At 38.6% G+C, this 19,984-nt stretch overlaps 1 protein-coding gene across 1 annotated transcript in view; it reads left to right on the top strand.

Moving 5' to 3' along the window:
• CNTNAP5 (contactin associated protein family member 5) overlaps positions 1-19,984 on the top strand; it is a gene marked incomplete at both ends in the record, with an annotated part of 289,753 nt that overhangs the window by 75,232 nt on the left and 194,537 nt on the right. The window contains one exon of the mRNA XM_082312477.1: positions 4,292-4,485. Within this exon, the coding sequence (XP_082168603.1) occupies positions 4,292-4,485 (194 nt within the window). The remainder of the gene's footprint in view (positions 1-4,291; positions 4,486-19,984) is intronic.

The raw sequence follows: 19,984 nt of genomic DNA, 5'->3' as shown, positions 1-19,984 counted from the left end.
TTTGGAATAATTATGGTAAAATGTACAAATAGTCTGAAAAAGGAAAAAAAGTATTTGATCGTATTTCTTGGAGTCATACGGGTCCCCAACTGAGAAACCATCTGATCTTTGTTCTCCTCATATTTCTAGCATTATGATTTGTTGCCATGGAGAATATGAGCAATGTATCTGACTCCTGTGGTACTGTTTCTCCACTAGGACATTTTCTCCATACCATGTTGAACCTCTCCCCCGAAATGATCGACACAAAATGTGACGCGTGAACTGTGAGGAATGATGGTGTAGCCTTTTTGCAATGCACAGAATCCTATCAATGCCAATGGGAACCTGGTGGGCAGAATGGGGAAATGTCAACATTGTGTCTGAGGGGCATACAGAATGCCAAGCATGTGTTGGCTTTGAGCATCCTCTCTCTCCTGTTTTCTTGTGAGAGGGGCAATGTGGCATCTTCATACGTTAGTACTTTCCAGATGACCTAAAAACAAATGTACAGATCTGGTGGGTGTAATCAGAGCCACATGTTGTCTGTTTTATATTTATGCCACACTATTAATAAAAGACTTACAGTCCTCTTAAATTTCCTTGTGCCCAACTGCAGAAAAACGGTGTCAGAGTTATGTGTGTATCTGTTCAAAGGAGCTGATGTCCTGTAAATATTGTGTCTTCAGTAGTACTTGTTGTTTATTAGAGCCTTTGCATCCTATGTTCTTGTCTCTTGTCCTGGGCCTGCCCTGACAAACGTTCCCCAGGGTGAACACCACTGGTGGGTAGAGGAACAAATGGCTGTAAAATAGTTGCTATACTTTGGATGTGCTTTTTTGCTGCTTACTAAAAAAAGTATGGGGTGGGGTGTTACACACTATAAGAAATTCTGTGCATAAAAGAAATGTGCAGGCACAGATTGTGCTGGAAAAAGATGCCAATATCCCTTGTGCCACCTGCTCTGTTATACAGAGCAAATATGGAGGAAAAAAAACATTTATTGATTTTTGGCACTCACAGCAGTATTTGGTGAGGATTTGGGATACCCACAAAAGTAAGCAGAAGTTATGTGTTTGCTTAATCCTTTACTAGCCCAAGTGAGAGAGGCCCAATGGGAAAAGCTTTAGTTCTGCCCTCAGTCACGCAGCCAATGCGGCTTTGCTGTTGCATGGATTTTTAACTGTCATTCTTACAAGTCAGTAGAATTACTGTACATCTGCGGAAATGGTAATGGTAGAAAGTTTGGGAGAGGGAAATACAGTGGATTTTTTCCCATGGGAAGGTGTATGAAGCAGCTGCTCTTCTGTAAAGACATGGTCTGTAACCGATAACATCTCTCTTGCAAGACCAGCTTCCGGAGAGGTGATGCTACGAGCAGGTGTCACTGCTGTATCGTGCAGTGCTTACATCTAGACTGACATTCCCGACAGACAAATGTGCTCATGTGAAGAGATAGGAAGTTCAGAGATGCTGTGTTATCTGTGATTTGAGAGCTCAAGCTCACCACAGATCTCCCAAATTTCCATTCGGTGTGTATCATTTGTTTGACTTACTTTGAAAATATAAGCCTGTTACGCTGTACTCAAATTGGAAAATAGCAGGGCATAGTAAAGCAAAATACTTTTGTGGAAAGCATATCACCTTTCTGCCACTTCTAGCAGCAGAAGGGAGAGAGCATAAACTACATAGAGTAGATGCTAGTTATGATGTTTAACAAACTATTGGAAAGTACTTGTGGTAATAAGCTTGGCTTAAGAACTTATATGTAAATTAGAACAGAGAAAGCAAAGATTTTTATTTTTTTTTTCTTTCATGGGAAACTCATCAAACAAATTACTTGTTATAAGTGATTTTCCTCCATCTAGTTGTTGCTAGTTTTGTTGTAGAAAGACTGATAGAAGAGACAATGAAGGAAAGGTGAAAGTGCCCACCTTTCTTTTAGTATTTACTGAAAAGATCTAGAATAAGCCCTTTGGAATGTGGAAGGGAACAACTTTGTGCCACAGACCTGCCAGAACTTCTGAACTGAATTTCCATGTCCTGCCAGTTCCTAGAATAAAACTGTAAACAAAGCAGCAACTATGGTGTTTCAAAGTCTATTTCAGATATTGTATATTGCAATCCAAAAGAAGGTTTCCTTTTGGCTCCGGTGCACGTTAGTCACAATTCTGTGTAGGAGAAATATTCAGCTTGTTGTCTTGGAACACAATTATATAGTCTGTATCTGAAAATCCAGACAGAAATACTCTTTGTATGGCATTGAAAATAAAAAAATAAAAAAAGGAGGCGGGCAGAAGAAATGTTTATTAGGATTTTTAGTGGCAAGTACTATAGTGTTATTTAAGCTATATGTCTGTATGGCATTAAAAGGAAGATATTAAGTAGTCGGAGAAGAATCAAGTGATGAAATTCGTAATATTCTTGGTAGGTCTTTCATCGCATACTTGTAGGGGAGAGTACTCTATTTAAGGCAGGTAAAATATTCACAGTGATGATGACGACTTCTGTTGTGATTGAAAAAGGTAAAAACAAAGCATGGAACTAACAAGCGGTATGCATTAGTTTGGTTACAAACTATGTTCCCTGGAGAGTTCTGTTAGAGAAGTGAAGACTCTGCCAGCTGGGGGAGCAGGGAAGATACTCAATTCTAGCTATGAAATAAACTGTTTCTGTTTCAGGAATTGGGACTAAATCCTACCTTAATGAACTGTAAATAATGAAAATTGTAACACCTATTCTTAGACAAAGGAATTTCAAATGTGAGTTGGCAAATCCAATGTAGTCCAGGAAAATCAAGATTTTTTTTTTTTTTTTTTTAAAAGGGCAAAGTTATTGAAATTGACTTATTTGATATAAGCCACATCTATTGATCTTTCAACTCGGTTCACTTCAATAAACTATTCATGGAGCAGCTTTGAGACAGATCAGTTAATAAGAATAAAATATTTAGGTAAACCCAGCTATTTCTAACCAAAGTTTAGTGATGCTTTTTCTTTGGAAATGCATATTTGGAATCATTCTTGTAGTTTACATGAAGAATTGTTAATGCTTTACTCTCAACTCTGTATTTCCCCTTTTCCTTCCCAATGTGATTGTGTTCACTGTAATCACACGGAAGTGCTTTTGTAAACTTCACTAATAATGGCAAAACAAACACGATGATGGATTGCAGAAGCAGTGACAGCCTGAAAATTTGCTGCTTTGGATACTTTGTTAATGGCTTCTGCATTCTTCATAGCTGCATTGTTCACTTATTTGTAAGGCTGAAGTGAACGCTGGGTATATAGGGAGAATCAATGTGTGCAAGTAGAAACAAATTAAAAGAAAATAAACATGGCCTATAATTTAAGGGTGTAAAAGAAAGCAAGATAACATAAAATAATATATTCTTGTCTGGAAAGATTTGCATTTTTAACCATAAGCTCACATTTATTGTAATCGGTGAAGTGGTGAAATTCAAGCAGTGGTCGCAGTTCTGTGTTTCATTCGCTTGGCATTACCATGAGCCTGTTTAACCTCTAAAAGAATTCAAAGGATAGTATGTATCTTTACTTTTAAAGGACAAATATGAGATACAAGCTATCAGCTTCCATGTGATCATGACTTCTGAAGTCTCCAGTCCTGAACGGTGAAGCGGATCATGGAAGTTGATAATTTGCAACCCGTGTTTGTCCTTATGAAGATCTTGTTTGTTCTTTTGTTTAAGATAAAATACATGTTCACTTAACAAGCATCTTGTGTAAGGAAGAGGCCACTTTCCAGGGTGAAGGGCAGTCCTTTTAGTTGTTCAGTCAAATGGTCCATAGCTTTACAATGTATTATCTGAAGTACATTTCCAATCTGTAATTAAACTGTTCTTTCAAATACTTAATAGGGCACAAATCAAGATAACGAACGTTTTTGCATGTACTTCAAAACATAACAAAAAAAGAAAATGTCAAAGCAAATTAGAAGTTAGAAATCAGCATTTCCAGATTTACAGAAGCATGCGAGGAGAGAACAGATACAATTTTTTTTTTGACTGAGTATATGCCAGCCTCACTGACATTTTTCCTGCTGATAAAGATTAGATTTCCTTAAAATTTCTTAGAAATTAAAAAATCTTTTTTAACTTCAGGTTAATTAAGAAAACCTTAAGGAAGCACACCCTATGTAGCATATTTCCTAATACAAAAACATGAACAAACAACTGTATGGTCAGAATGTAGATTCCTCTATGATGACCTGAAATAATAACATGGTTCTTTCTCAAGTATAATTTCTTGCGCTGTCATTATCATATAAATTATCTTTATCCAATCTCTTTCAGGAGCTGGTGGCTGGTCCCCACTGGACTCAAACGAGCAGCAGTGGCTGCAGGTTGATCTGGGAGACAGAGTGGAGATTGTTGCAGTCGCTACCCAGGGCAGGTACGGGAGCTCAGACTGGGTAACCAGCTATACGCTGATGTTCAGTGACACCGGCCGCAACTGGAAACAGTACAGACAAGATGACACCATCTGGGTAGGTCTGAACTGCAGATACCTTTGGCCCCAGATCTTTCTGGTTCAGGCTCACTTTGGCATTTGGAGAAACAGCTTCAGTTTCAGATCAGAGGAGTGTTGTAGTGGTGAGAGAACAGACCCGAGTGAGTCTACAGGGTGTTTTGATCTAAATGGGTTATGTCACCGACTGTCTGTGTAATACAAGTTTACGCCCTGAGAACTACACTGTTTTTCAGACTATGAGGATGCTCAGGGCACTCAAAATGACCTGCATGCTTCTGTGCCTGGTTGGCTTTGAGTCAGGCACACCAGGGTAAATGGGGCTAATCACCTACCTACTTTCTCCAGGAAATAGAGACATTAACTCTGTGTCTTATGCACTTTTGCTGGCCAGAACAACACAGCTCGTGCTGGGGGAGGTGGGTGGTAAATTGCTCCTTGGCTGGAGAAGGCTGGAGCTGCAGCATGAGTAGTGGGATGATTTAGCGGTTACACTAAAAGTGCTCAAGGCTTTTCCTAAAATTTTAATGCAGACTTGATGCTTGCTGTGTCACAAGTTCAATGTGTGGCTGTGCCAGGTGCTGCTGGTAGGACTGCAATGCCACCTCAGGTGTGGATGGAGAAGTTTAAAAGTCTTCCTTTCATATGGAAAATGTGAATTATTAGTGAATTGTTAATGAATGGTAGCATCCTTTCTGTACTATATTCTCTATTTTGGAGGATCAATAGCCTTGGTAGCATGACAGTATGTAGTGGTAAATGAAACATGTTCTTCATGAAAATAAAAGGGTGATCAAGTAGACTTCTGTTTTTGTCTTAGATTTTTCTTTGGTTAATATCTTGGTTAAATGCTGTATCTCTAAAGCAGATTTTGTTTCCAGAACATAATTATTGTGAATGAAGAGAGTTGTGGTGCAGCAGAAAGAGAGGAGAAGGGCTGCTTAATTTTTTCCTGAGCATGTTGTAGGCAGTAGGGATGCATGTCCAGGGAGATTACCTTCTGTGGTTTTAAAATCCATTGCATTGCCACTGTCTTTGTTTTATCATGGTTTGATTTAAGGAAAGCTTATGAAATCCTTCCTTTAGAAAGGCAACGTTAGCCCAAAGATGGTCATAAAGTTGTCAAGTGTGGCTCTGCTTCACCTGTTACTTATAAAGTTATATTAGCCTGGCCTTGTTCCACATACTTTTTTTTTTAATGTTTAAAAACAGTGGAATTTCATTCTGGACTGAAAAAATAATTTATATATATATATATATATATATATATATATATATATATATATATATATATATATATAATTTAATCTGGCTCTTGAGTTTCCACCCTTGGGACTCAGAAATCCGTAACTGAGATATTTTTACGGACTTGGTGTCATTAAGTGCTTCCTTCCCTGAAAATATTATGTGCCTTGCTAAAATTTTATATTAAGACAAATTAATTTTTTTAATACATGTCTAACTTTTCAGTCCTTTCGTTTTTTGAAACCCTTGACCTTTTATGTTCTTTTGTAAATTTTTCTTCTTAAAGGGAAACTTGAAAAGAAAACATGTAGAATTTACTATAGCAAATCTTCATGCCCTCAGGATCCAATTTTGTGAGTTTCTGATCTGGCACCTAATACTGCGCACAAGAATAAGAACAAGCCTAGCAGGCATTGGACAGTGAATTAGGATTTACAAAGAACTTGAACTCTCTTGTTTTACTAAGTGATCAGGCATGAAGGTGATTCAGAGCAGACCCCGACACAAGTTCTAAAGCTTCGGTAGGTCTGGAAATGTAATTTTTATATACTTTTTAATGGAAACCATCATAGGCTATAGAGGATAGTTTTGTATGTAATTGAGGAAAATGAAATAGAATTTGGATGTGGAAGGGTAACACTGGGGGAAAGATTTGGGTATTCTTCCCCTCACATTAGTTTCTGCAAGTCGCACTGACCATGCGAGCCAGTAACATAATTCCAGTCTAGAAGAACGATTTGCTCCACGTCCCCAGGCAGAGGGCTTGAAGGGACTGTTGGGATGCATCGCCAAACTTTGCTGTTTGAAGAATCTGATAATAAAAATCCAAAGTGGGCTCATTTGACATTTCATTAGACTCTATAGTCTATCTAAACTGGCAAGTCTCATTAACACCTAGGAGCTTGTATGCCTGCTCATGGAATTAATGAAGATCAAGAATTACTTCTATACAATTTTTGTTCTAACTAAAGAGAAAGTTGATTCTATTTTTTCCTGGCACTTTTGGATTTGTTTCACTGCATTAAATTATATCTTGGGAGCCATTCAGAGCACAAAGAGGAAAGCCAAAGAGGCTTTTAGAAGCATGTATAGAATTATAATTTCAAATTTTGCAGTGTTTCTGTTTTATTGGCAGTAATCCTTTCCTTAGGCTTTTTTCTAACTAAAAAGAAAAATAGAAGTGCATTGTCCAGCCGTATGTTGAAAGTTTTTCTGTAAAAGGCAGACCCTTGGATGAAATGAACATTTGGCTCTAAAATAGCTGTAAGAGAAGTTCTGCATTGCACACCTCTAGGAAAGAACTGTTGCCCCTGACTTAAGGAAATGCAGTGGAGTGGGCCATTTCACAGGGATAGGAAAGCAGCACCCCAGGGTAGCCTGCACTGTACCAATCTGTGATAGTGTACACTGTACCGATCTGTCACAAGACTGGTAGTTTCAACCTTAGGAATCTATATCCCATTCTTTTTTTGGGGTGGGCAGGGTGGTCCATCCAAGCAGTATTCAAGGTAGGAGTCTCCTACGTCAAGGCAAGGTGGCACATTACCAGGTTACCTCTCATCCACAGGGAATGCAGGGGCTAAAATCTAAGTTATTGTGGAAAATGTGCCACTTCAGAAATCTCAGATGGTCGGGTGGGAAACACATTCCCCCCACAGGCTTTAACTTTGAAGCTTTTTTTCCTCTGTCCTTAGGACAGAATTCTAGTGCTCTCTATGTCCCTCAGGACTTTGAGCTTTTTAAGATTTCCTTTTTAAATTTTTGTGTATACCTAAAAGGGCTAGAAGTTTACCTACTTTATTGCTTTTTGTTTCAGAAAGCTGTGCTGTTCCTAAGTTAGAGGTGGTCAACACTGACTCATAGCTCAGATGGGGCTATGAAATCTAAATCATTATTACCTGAAGATCATTAGATGATAGCTGCTGTATCAATATAAAATATTGATATGCACTGGACCTGTCAGCTTTGCTGATACAGCTACTTCAGAAAAACTAGCTGGAAGTTTGGGCTTTTCTGTATGGATATTACTGAATGTCTCACACCATTTGCTAGTTGGTGACAATTTATCATTCATTTGCAGCTGTTGAAAGGGGAGATTATGTATCAGTATAAGGGACCTAGACAGTCTGGTGAATTTGTTTGTTTTCTGAGGGCAATATAGCTATGTGGAGAACCATTTGACAGAATAAGTATATACTGAATTGCTGAAGAGTGTAAGAAGTACCTGGGTTTCAAGCAAGCATTTGACTTCAAGTAGAAATTTGAGGTTTCACTTTGTTTTGTTTGCATTCCAGCAAAGGAAAACAGGGCCTTGAATTGTCTTCTCCGCTATATCTGTTAAACTAAAACTGGCAGAAGTCCTTAATCTCTACACAACCAAGTCAGATTTGAACTGCAATTTCTCCCAGGCCATCTGCATGACCCAGAGACAAAGTTACAGGGTATTCCCAGCTGGCTGTACTGGAGGGCTCTCCTGGAGGAGGATGTACGCTCACAGCCTTTCCCTGCTGTGTGTTATGGGCCATCAGCCACATTTGGTGGAGACAGCAGGAAGGCAGTGTCTCTTTTCATAATCCCTAAGTAAATCTGCCTGGATGAAACTTTTCCTAATCATGTCTTCATGAATGTCTGATGCTCCATATTGCAAGTAGTGCTCCTGAGGAGTTGTTTCCAGCCATCTGGGTATGGGTTTTGTCCACCCATATGGCATATGTGTCCTTTAGTGCATCTGAGACCTGGCTACATAAATTTTTTATTGGGCTGCTGATAAGACAGACGTTTGCACACCAGTATATATGACATATCACTAGTAAAAATCCCTTTCTCTTCATAGAGATTATAAGGCTTATTATCCTCCTTTCACGGCATGCATACAGCTCCCATCAACTTCACTGTTAATGAGCGCTGCATAGACAGATCGGGGGGAGAATCAGAAAACCTCTTACATTTTCACTCAGCCTGTGTTTATGATGTTAGTAAATTCTGCAGCTGGAGTTGAAGACAAGACAGATTAGCCATTTAAAACCAATTTTCCAACCCCATTTGTATTTAAATAATCTTGTTACAAAAGGACTCTGTGGTTCAGAGCAAACTAGACTTATAATTATATTTTCAATATGGATAAATCAGCTGTGTGTGGACACACTAGCTATTGACTGGGAGACATAAAACATAAATCTTTATTGCTTGTAACAAGTAAGTGATTTTTCAGTGTTTTTAAGTGTTGAATAATTCAGAATTTACTTTACCTGCATACACACCACAGCTTGAGTCAGTCCAAACTGTGTATATTACTGGGACAAAAGTGTGGGCTGTGATACAATGCTATTTCATTTTAGATAGCAACTTTTATGCTATCTATATTGAAAAATACTTTATAAAGCTGAAAAATGCCATTATGCAGGAAGACACAAAGGAAAGGGGATGGAGCAGACATAGATATATGCAACAAAAGGAGAAAAAGAGATGTTCTTTAGACCAAGTTTTGAAAGGAGAAGGAGAAGTTGTGGAATTGGAGATAAAGGGAGACTGTGCAGAGAAGGCTCTTATATTAGAACAATGAATCTGCAGAAAGGCAATGAAGGGGAAATATGGCATAGATAACAAGGAGGTACTTCATACTCTGTGCAAACACATGCACATATTTGAACATATTAAGCAGAAGTTTGAAGTTGACTGCTAGTTGGTGAAGATTCTTACACATTTGCTGTCAACTGCATATGGAAGGGAGAAGATGGCTTTGGGTGGAAGGGGGACTGTGAGCCCTAACCGCAAAGCTGGATCACAAGATAGAAAGTGCATCTCTGGTGTTGGACCATGACACCTGGGTCATGCAAGGTCAAGCAGATCTTCCCCCACGGAGAAGTGCCACAGTGTCAGTCCTAATTCTTGCAGGTGTGAGGGTGCTGTGCAAGGGCTGGAGAGCTGACAGCAGGCTGAGGATGCATTAGGAATATGTAATCCTCAGGGGAGCAGGAAAAGTGTTTAATAGAGGTGATAAAGATCCTTTGCATCCCATTTCTTCAGGAAAACTCCTGCTTGCATGTGTGAGTTTTTGCTGAACCCGAGGCTTTTCTAATGAAATCTAGAGGAGGGTCACTGTTAATTGGCTTATAAATCTACAGGAGTGCTGTAAACTTTCCCATTTCCACTCTAGCTGGATAATGATTGTGGAACTGTTTTGGTGAGTTAATTATCGTGAACATAGTTAGAATATTAATCTTCTTGTCAGATTTATAGTTGTGCTAATTTATTTTAAAGCATCTTTTAGCTTCTAGTCCTAACGCCCTCCAAGCAAGGCCAGAGCAAAATTCTACCTGTAGTGATGAGTTCTACGTTATTTGCTTGGTTTAGATAATGAGTTTCTGTTTGTCTTGTTATAATGTTTCCCGCTGTACTAGTATTCAGATATATTTAATCTCCTCTATGCACGGTAATTATTGCCAGGCAAATAGGTGTTAAACAGTAACAATCTATGGATTATTTTCTTTTCCATCACCTTTGCTCTAAGAAGCAAAGAAGAAAAAAAAGCCAATTGCTACTTTCAAGTAGGAATGAAGGAACCAATTCAGTCTTGCTGCAGGGAAGCAAGGCTTTTCAGAGGTTTTCATTGCTTTTCCTATAAGAGCTATGCTATTAGAGGTTTTGAAGAGGCAACCATTACCATTTGTTGTATTTAGGACTGTTCTCATTTAAGACTGCCTGATTCCGAGATGCTGTTTGGATGTTACTAATTTTCTTCTAATTCTAGTTTAGCTTACTGAGCTGGCTGCAAACCTGGCCTCTTGAGCATGTTCTCAGAAAATCTGTCTTTCTTGATACCACCAGGGCAGTTTTTCCATTGGGAGGATAATTCAAAGTGTCAGTATATATGTTTTTAAGTGCACTCTGTATGGATTTATGCCTGAATAAAATGGATATACTTAAATTGCAAACTACCCTTTAGTGTTGACTTGTGTTAGCCTTAAGCTAACTGGATTTTGTATGAATTCTGAGACCTTACAATGTGCTTTTATAGTTACTTGACTGTAAAGAAATATCAAGGTGGAGTCTAGAGAATCTAATGCTAATATTAACATGATATTCATCAGTAATGTCTTCAGAAATTCTCCATGCTTGGTATTTGGCAGCAGTTCACCCTGACCTAGGACACTGCAAGAAATGTAGTTATTTGCAGTCTGTGCCATCGTCACTGACCTCCCAGTCTTATTCCTTTACAAGTTGCCTGAAATTTACCTGGTGTGTAACCAGTTAGCATAGGAAGGCTGTGAAAAGTTCCTTGGTTTCTCATTCCTACATCCCGGATCTTCTGTATGATCTTGCCTCGCCACTGCTTCATGCCACCTATAGGGACTATAAGGTATGACTTTGTAGTGTTGGCCCTAACAGATTGGAGTGGAAAGAGTGATTGGCATGGTTCTAGTTGGTGAAGTCTGGCCCTAAAATATACATGTCTTCCAACTGTCTCTGGCAGATTTGTCTGCCACAGCCAGAAAGCTATTGTTTTCCCTTCCAGACATCTATTAAGAGAGTAAGTGTTAGTGGCAGCACGCTAAGATGACTAATGTGGAAAATAGTGGATGTTTCCTCTCAGATAGGGGATTTTAGCCAGCAACTCCTTTTTATCAGTAGACCGAGTTTCATTATTCTTGTTTGTAAATTGTGTTCTATGGTATGTGAAGCTATAAATAGGTACCTTTACAAATTATAAATAAATATGGAACAAATAGTGCTTTAATCCATTTGTAGTTTCACCTCTGGTAAGCAAATGACCATTTGCAAATGGACCAAAATGAGAAAGCAGCATAGAGCAAAGAACAAATGGTAAAGCTGTTTTGCCTAAAGGAAAATGCATCATTAATTTGTTCGTAGCAAACAATTTACAAAGATTAGCCAAATAAAAACGTCCCAGGGATAAGCACTAAAGCTGATCCGCCCACAGCTGAAAACCATTCTGAAACAATAATAGTTGGATTGACTGCGGTGCTGCAGAGAGAAGTTGCTTGACTCCTCAAATTGCTTCCACATCTATAGATGCTCAACCAAGAAAGAGCCTTTACAGAATACAGTATGCAAATATTTTTCTTCTACAATTTCCCAGTGAAGCCTGCACTAATTTCCATAGTCCTTCTGGGTCATATTAATCAGGATTGAGTGGCTTCTGGGGTTGGCAACGAGATCTGGAGTTTTTATCATCTTAAAAAGCCTGTTCAAATTGAATGATTCTAACACAAACAGCTCATTTGTATTGTGTGCTGCTGAGCATCCTGGTAGCAGCCAGATCAATGGCTAAATGCACAAGGAGAAACATTTGATGTCCTTGGGAGTTGTTTGTGCAGGGTCCTTACTGGGAAGGTGATGGGAGCTTTTGGGGTGGTTGCTCATGGAGAGTGTGGAATCAGGAAGATTGGGGGGGGGAGGAAGCACTGCTAGTTAGCACTACACATGCTTCCAGAGCTCAGGTCTCTGTGAGTTTCTTTGCAGTTATTTGGTACATTTTGGAACAACTGAGAATGGTTCTAGCTGTCATAACATCCAGTTCTTTTGGGGAACTGGCTAACAAGAGTACTCTTACTATACTATCCTGTACTATAAAACAAGACAGGTTGTCCTGCTTCTAAAAAGTTTATTACTTCTACTAATTCACTCTTATACTAGATTAATCCAAATAAATAACTAGGTTATCAGCTCTGATAGTTTGACTTGAGGTGTTCAGGTCTTCAGCAACTGCTATAACATTGTACCTATTTTGCTCTGATCCCTTTCTAAACTTTGGATTATTCCTGTAGTGAGAACCTTGTGAACAGAGTAGAAACCTGTTGCCTGTGGCTAGAGGAAGTGGCATGTAAGAAGAGGCAAGCTATAGACCACTGCAAACCATTCTAGGACTGGGATTTTATTAAGGTATTAAACGTTGGTAGAGTATTGGCTAACCAAAGGAGTGTGATGTCATATAGATGCCAGGTTTAGTCAGAAGACATGCTAGTAAACTGGTGAGCACCTTGGAAGGAGGAGAAAGGAGAGAAGTACTGTGATAAGCTGAAATGGAGATGAGGAGACAGGGGAGGGGAGAGACAGACAAGGAGGTAGAAAGTTATAGGTAATGACCAGAGCTTCAATACCTAACATGGAAGTAAAGATCTTTTTCATTACATCTTCACTCAGCATGAGCAGAAACCAAGGATCTCTTATTTCTACTCATCTTCTTCTTGTCTCCTTGGTTAGGAGATTTGTATCCCATTTTGAGTTAATATATTTGGCGTTTCCTACTACTAGACACCAATCAGCTGCAGAGGGGCCCCTACAAACCACTTCTGAGATACTTGAAAAAGGGCTGTGTTCACAGAAAATTTTCTTCAACATTAAAATTGTATCTTTGCACAGTGGCAATGCAGGGGTGGAGAAATGGAAAATCAGGTATCATGCAGGGGCCTGGATGATTTAGAGGGAGGACCCTGATGTATTAAAACTTGAATTTTCTTAGGCCATTTGTCAAAGTTCCCATGTTCTGTAAATCTCTTCAGGTATGTGGGTATTTTGCTGCATTTCTCTTTTATGGTTTGATTGGGAGCCTATTGCTGTTGCTGGGGTCATTAATCTTCAGGGATCCCCGAACTGTAAGGGTAAAGAAATGTACTGGCTTAAGGTCTACCCCAGAATTCTTCCTGGGATGAACACAGGGACCAATTCCTTTTTCACTTTTTCTACTGATCTGACGTATAAAGTAGAAACTGATGTTTCTTGCCTTTGTCCTAACCCAGAAATTCTGTAGTGACATCATCTTTACTGTGTTGGAAATATGCTCTTTGTAGATTTCCCTCCCTCCCAACCCCCCAGTAATTTCAGCATAATCTGTATTTATTTTCAGAAGCTGGAAAAGAGAGTGTTGTTTTGTTTTTTCTACTTCATGGAAAGAACTTTAAAATTATTTATTTTCATTCTCATTAAGAAGTTTTATCAGCTTTTTTTTTTTTTTTTTTATCTACCAGTGCCTGTAATGGAATATTCCAAGCCTGGAAATAGTGTTTCTCTAATGCATGATATAGACAAAGTATAAATATTTAACATATTTTATTAGATATGTTGCTTAATTAAGAAAGAAAGAATAATTAGCAAGATTGCTGGTATTTTAAAAAATGAATACAAGTGTTATTCTTAGTATGGAGGACCTCTTTCAATACACTGCCTTTCCAAATGTGTGGTGTATATTTTATGTTCTTTCAGTGGCTTTCAAGTTTTATTGCATGAGAATTTTAAAGACACTTATATAATTATTAATCTTGAAGGTCATTATACCAATTCTACTTTTGATTCTCAAAGCTGTTTCTCAGGGAAATGAGGAAGGATAGAAATCCTTAGAAGATCCATTGAGGTACAAAAAAAAGTAAGAACAAAAGTTGGTACCTGCAGAATAAATAAGTCTGTCCATGTTCCTTTGAAATTTAACTTAACTGTGAAACTTCTTAATATGCGTCTGACACTTTCGGGAGCTGCATACACCTGTTCTGCAGGATTCAGCTTATGTTTATGGAGTTAGTAATCAAAGATCAAATAAAGTGTGAGCAAACCAAGATAAAGAGTAAATCCTGAAGTAGTATTACTTGAAGAACTTTCACCCTTCAGGGAATAAGTATTCATGAGCTGAGGGTAGAAATGCAGTCCTGGAAACATGATAAAAGGTTCCATATACATACCTTTACAGCTTGGAGTAGAGATGAGATTCAGCTCAAATAAAAACTAGTCAAGCTGTTGTACTCAGGGAACACTTAATGTGAGTCACTTTATTTTAAATATGCAGAGTTGCACATCAATGATAAGAATTGACAAATCTTGTCTGGAGAAGATTCTTCCTTTCCTGAGATGAGGTTTGTGTAGACTTTGGAGAATTTATGTGGAGAGACTGGCTGTCCTGGAGTATTTCATGTTTAGGTTCAGTTCTGAAAAAAAAAAAAAAAATTAATTCATTTACAATAACTTCCATTTGGAAGTTAGACCTATCAGCTTAAAATATGTGTAATGATTGCCTCAAGAGGGTCTATGTCTTAAAAGAATGTCACGAAAGCATTCAAACTTGTGCCAGTTAATTTAAGAAAGCTGATCTAAAAGAACTTTACACCTTCCACTTGGGAACTGTTTTGAAGACTAAAGCAATTCTGGCAATGCCTAGAAATTCTATGTGCTCTCCTTCAATAAATCCCTACAAATCCAAGAGATGCAGGTCTTTTCTGGTGGCACTGGGATGATAGCTGCTTTTGGCTGTTATTTTGAAATCTTTTCTTTGGGTGATGTCGGGGGAGAACTGAGATTCCCGAGTTTGCGGGACAGGAGTTTTATAGTAGTATCCAAAGAAAACTGCAGTCTAAGTTCTGAATCCAGGTTTTCTAATTCTATTTTACACTTCATTGTCATCAGGAGACTTTCTAAACATCTAAAGTGTGTCCTACATCCTCCGTGTGAGACCCAAACCTCTGTTTTCCTGGTAGTCTCTGGGCACAGATTCTCACACTGCACTGCAGAGCTGGTCCACAGTCACTCAGCTCTCCTTGTCAAGTCCTTCAGACTGAGAGCATTTGTATGCCAGTCATAACATATGTGTGCCTGGTGAACAAAATCTTTCCACTATCAGTATCCATTAATGGTAATGTTTGCAAGTTGCATATGCTCAGCAGATGCTTCTTTGTGCTTTCTCATTTGGACTTCAGTTTAAAGAAAAAAATAAGAGAAGCAAAGAAAAAAATACTGAAAAAATGCCTCCTGAAAAGCCTTCTGTAGTCTATTGCTCAGTAAATAAATACAGATAGAATTTAGTCAGGAAAACAGATACCAAGATTCATCCTCTTCAAAGGATATCTTTCAGATATTGCCTTCTTGCATCAGCTGGTTCTTCAGGGAAAAGATTTGCTCTACAAGGAAGAGAGCACACTTCAGTATTTTTCCCAAAAAGCAGTCTCTGGAAAAAAAAAAGAACCTTTATTCTTTAGAAATTTAGGAAAAATTTCCACCTCATGGCTGAATTGTTTTACAATGGAATCATTGTTCAAGCATCTGTCACTGTGTTCATTACATGTCTTTACAATAGGTAGTTCTCCTTGCTTTTAATTTGTGTCCCAGATGCATATATTCAGGCTTTTATGTGCATCCAATATGTGGTCCTTTACAAGCACTCTCGAATCTCTTTTAAACTTTGTAATTCAGCTTGTTTCTTGTTAGAAGATCACAAGCATACAAATAAAAACATAAATGATTTATGCTGAAGAAGGTTTGGAACTAGTGTGCTGGTAGCCCCTTGATTTTTGTTTTCTCTGGAAGGAAAAGTAGAACTTTCTCTACTTTTTGTGTTGAAAAGAGTTCTGTAATGTCTGAGCAGAGTTAGATCCTTTCCCAAGTTTCTTAGTCCTTTAGCTCAGTGCAGACAGCTGAAGTATGCAGCTGACTTTTGCAGAGAGCACATTATGTTAACAGATTACACCCAACAAACCATAACAAAGTTCAGTCAGCCAAAGCAAAAGCTATCCCTGTAGAATGATCTTGAAAATTTCAAGTAGTTGTGATTTGTATAGAAGTCACATAGTTCATGATTGACACATTTACAGATAGCAACTTCTTGTTGGCAGTAAACCTCAAGATTAGGCACTACAGTAAGGAGAAAACATTCAGATGTGATCTCACATCCTGCTATCTGCAAAACTTGTGGGACTTGCATAAATACGCACAAAGAAAGGGAAAGGTAGTCACCCTTAGAGAAATTGATTCTTTGAAAATCTGATGGCCATGCGGGGCACATCTAGTAGCTTCTAGGTGTGCTGCTGAATTTCCTTGTAGGAGGAGGGAAAGTTGTATACTGCAGGAATGCAAAAGGCATCTTGACAACTTCTGCTCATGCTGTTTCCCACCTTGTGTTTTTTTTTCCCCTTAAAAACTCATCTATCCCATTAGACTGGGCCAAATTTACTTTCTTATGGAGTGCAGAGGGATGTTTAATTTCTCTGTGGAAATTATCAAGTGAAAAAGGACCTAAAGACAGTTACTGAGGTTTTGGAAGTTCTCAATATCTCCTTTTTAGCAAGACCACGTTCTGTTACCTCCACTTAAAGCAAGTAGTAACTGACTTTGAACAATGTTTTCTGAAATCTGTGAGGTTATTCAGGTACAAGTAACTACTCATCTGAATGAGGATTTTAGCCTGTGATCTGGCAAACATATGGGCACTTAACTCATGCATTTACATTTGCAGAATGAGCCATGAAGCACAACAATTTAGAAATGAGGAAATCTGAAATGTTGATTCCAAATAACTCTATAATAAAATTTCCAGTGGTGTCAGGATTTCATCTCACACCTGTAATTAGGTACCGAACACAACATATTGTAGAGTAGGGGCTATACAATTATATACTTGCTGAACTTGAAAGTTACTTACTTAGTTTTCTCATTTGCTGTGAAGTTTGGTTTCCTCCCCCCCCCCCCCCCCCAACCTGTTTCATTGGCTATTTGTTCATCTTGAGGGGCTTTCTTCTTGTCTACGTTTTGTGGCTGGCCAAAGTCATTAGAAGCAAATGCATATCTGCAGTCTGATTTTTAAAACAAGCTGCAGCAGCACATTGCCATGAAATAAGGCCTTGACTGATCACTATCCTTCACTTAACTTTGTTTCTTCTTTTCACTCTACTAAGCTTGAGGTCAGCTTTTAGTGCTTAGCCTTAGTATTTGAAGACTTATAATGGTACCTATGTTTATAATCCATGGACATGATTTCGTTATAGCCTTGTAAAATATGTGTGCTATTTCAGCCTGAGAAATATGTACATGTGGTAATGCATACATCATTATAAAGGTTAACAGAAATGGTGATCTGCAAGGAATAATCTTATGAAATTAAAGATTCACAGATATTTAAGGCAGGTTTGAAGAGTTATTGGCAAACATGCAGAGCAGTTGTGTGTGTGTGTGTAAAAATAAATTAAATTCATAGGACAGTGGAGAAGCAAATCTGAGACACAGAGGGAAGGCAGAGTTTCAGGTGGCATTCATCCAGCCATATCTGCAAGAATGCAACGTTGATGATTTATAATTACTGTGATGAAAATAATGATGATTCTGCTGCCACATTTTTACCATAGCCTTGGGAGTATAAGTAATTATGCGACGATCAGTTGATTCTACATATTCACAAATTTAGCTATTTATCATAATTGGTTTAGTCCCTTGGACTTAGTCCAGACTCTTATTTCATACACTTGGTTGTAAAAGGGAAGTGGAAGGAAGCAAATTTCCTCTAGCTGCATAAACCAAATCAAAGTTGGTTCTACACTAGCAGAATCCTTATTATCAATTGCAATGCTTGTTTATTCTTCCAGGTTTAAAAAAGCAACAAACGAACAACAACAACAACAAAACAAACCCTCACACAAGATGCATACATTTCCTCTTTGGAGGTACTTTCAGTGGGCATCTAAAAATAAGCCTATTCAGAGTACTCCTTTTCTGTGTTTTATCTGCATAAAAGCTGGATGTTCAGTGATCAAATTAGACTGAATTTGGGGGCTCCAGTTTTCATGTTTGGCTCCATGCTCAACAAAATCTTTCCCTTGTGGTCCCCATCGCAATATTGTCATTCAAGGAAAACCCTTGCTGATTTCATGGCCACCAAAGTCCTTGTTAATTATAAAGCCATTTTATCCTAGACTGCAGTTTTGATAGCTTTGTAGCTGCCAGAAAATATTTTGTGCTAACCCCTCCATGCTCCCCAAAAAGATCCTACCAAAATTGAAAATGCCATTGGCTTTGAGGTGTGAAAAGAAAAAGGCATGCAAAAGGGTAACTGGTGAATGTCCATGTATATAGCCAAATTCTTGGATATTACCACACAATTGCACATTAAGTTGTACACAGATTTTGCTGCTGTTTTCTGTAACATTAAAAAGTAGCTAGAACCCTCTTGCTGCCTTCTAGGGACCCTTATGCATTCAGGCACAAAACTTAATGCAGCATCAAATGGTCCCAGGGGGTTTCTTTGTCTGGGCAGCGGCAGGCACAGTGATAAACAAAACATCACAGCACAACAGATGAAGTAGCAGTGCAGTCAGTCCTAGATGTCTGGCAGCCCTAGACAGTGAGCTGTGGCCTGTCTTTTATCAGTTTGTCTTAAATCCCCCAATTAAACATATTTCATCATATGTTAATTACTACCTTCCTGGCCCAATTACACCTGCTAGTTTTCAAGTACATGGTTATATAAATGGATTCACTGTAATTCAGATTTGGCAAATAGGCTGAAGTTTTCCCATGTTATTCATAGCTGGCTAAAGGCTGAAATCCCAGCATTCGTATTGCTCAAATCACACAGATTTTTCATCTCTATGCAGCCATATACTTCCTGCTACCTTGGGCTGTTCTTCTAGGTCTTGGTATGCCTTGGACCTCCTTCAGGGATGAAAGCACACCTTATCAACAACAAATGCCTCATCTCCTGAGGTTTTCTCATGATAAGGTGAGTGGCTTTGGCCCAGAGCTGCATTCAGGTTCCCTGATGTTTTCTGATCTTCTGGCCCACTGAGCCAGAATGTAATGGCTCTTTTAGTAGTGGCAAACAACAGGAGAAATGATGACTCCATAGTGAGGCTTCCTTCAGATGAGATGCAGAGCTGAACCCAGGTCCTTCACTTCCAAATGAGCACAGGTGTTTCATTCCCAAGGTACCTGTTTCTTGTTATGTCACATTCTTTACTTCTGGCTACTTCCATTTGTAATGACACCAAGGGCACTGCTGGCATTGGAGAACACTGAGTAGGTCCACCTTCAGTAGGTCCAAAGTTAGGCAGCAGCAAAATATCTGATTGCATAGACTTGTAGGTCTGGGCATCTTGAGAAACAGAGCTGTAAGAAATTGGGGAACCTTCATGTCAAGTGGTCAAGGAGTTTAGGAATCTTCTAGGTCAACCAGATGCTTTGCTGAGAGGTTTAGAATCACAATTTTGAACTTCAAAGGCTTAAACTTGTGCAAGTCCTTTTGTGAGTCTTTAGAGGAATCTAGTTTTATGGTTACGTACATTTTGGGGCAGTGGTAGAAGGGACTCTGTTCTATCGTGAAAGAATTGTAATAAAATGGCAGTAGACTTAGGCAGATCAATATCACTCTTCTGTGCAATTTTTAAAAACCAAAGTTGCAGCAGAAAAGCCAGTTATTGCAGTGCTACCTAATTCATTTAGTAATAGAGTGCATTGATTGATATTGTCATAAATAACAAACCGCTTCATCTGTGCCTCCTCACCAC

Source organism: Platalea leucorodia, assembly GCF_965183815.1.
Source record: "Platalea leucorodia genome assembly, chromosome: 5".
Lineage (NCBI taxonomy): Eukaryota > Metazoa > Chordata > Aves > Pelecaniformes > Threskiornithidae > Platalea > Platalea leucorodia.
The sequence above is the reverse complement of the archived record's forward strand: the minus strand, read 5'-3'. Positions and strand labels throughout refer to the sequence as shown.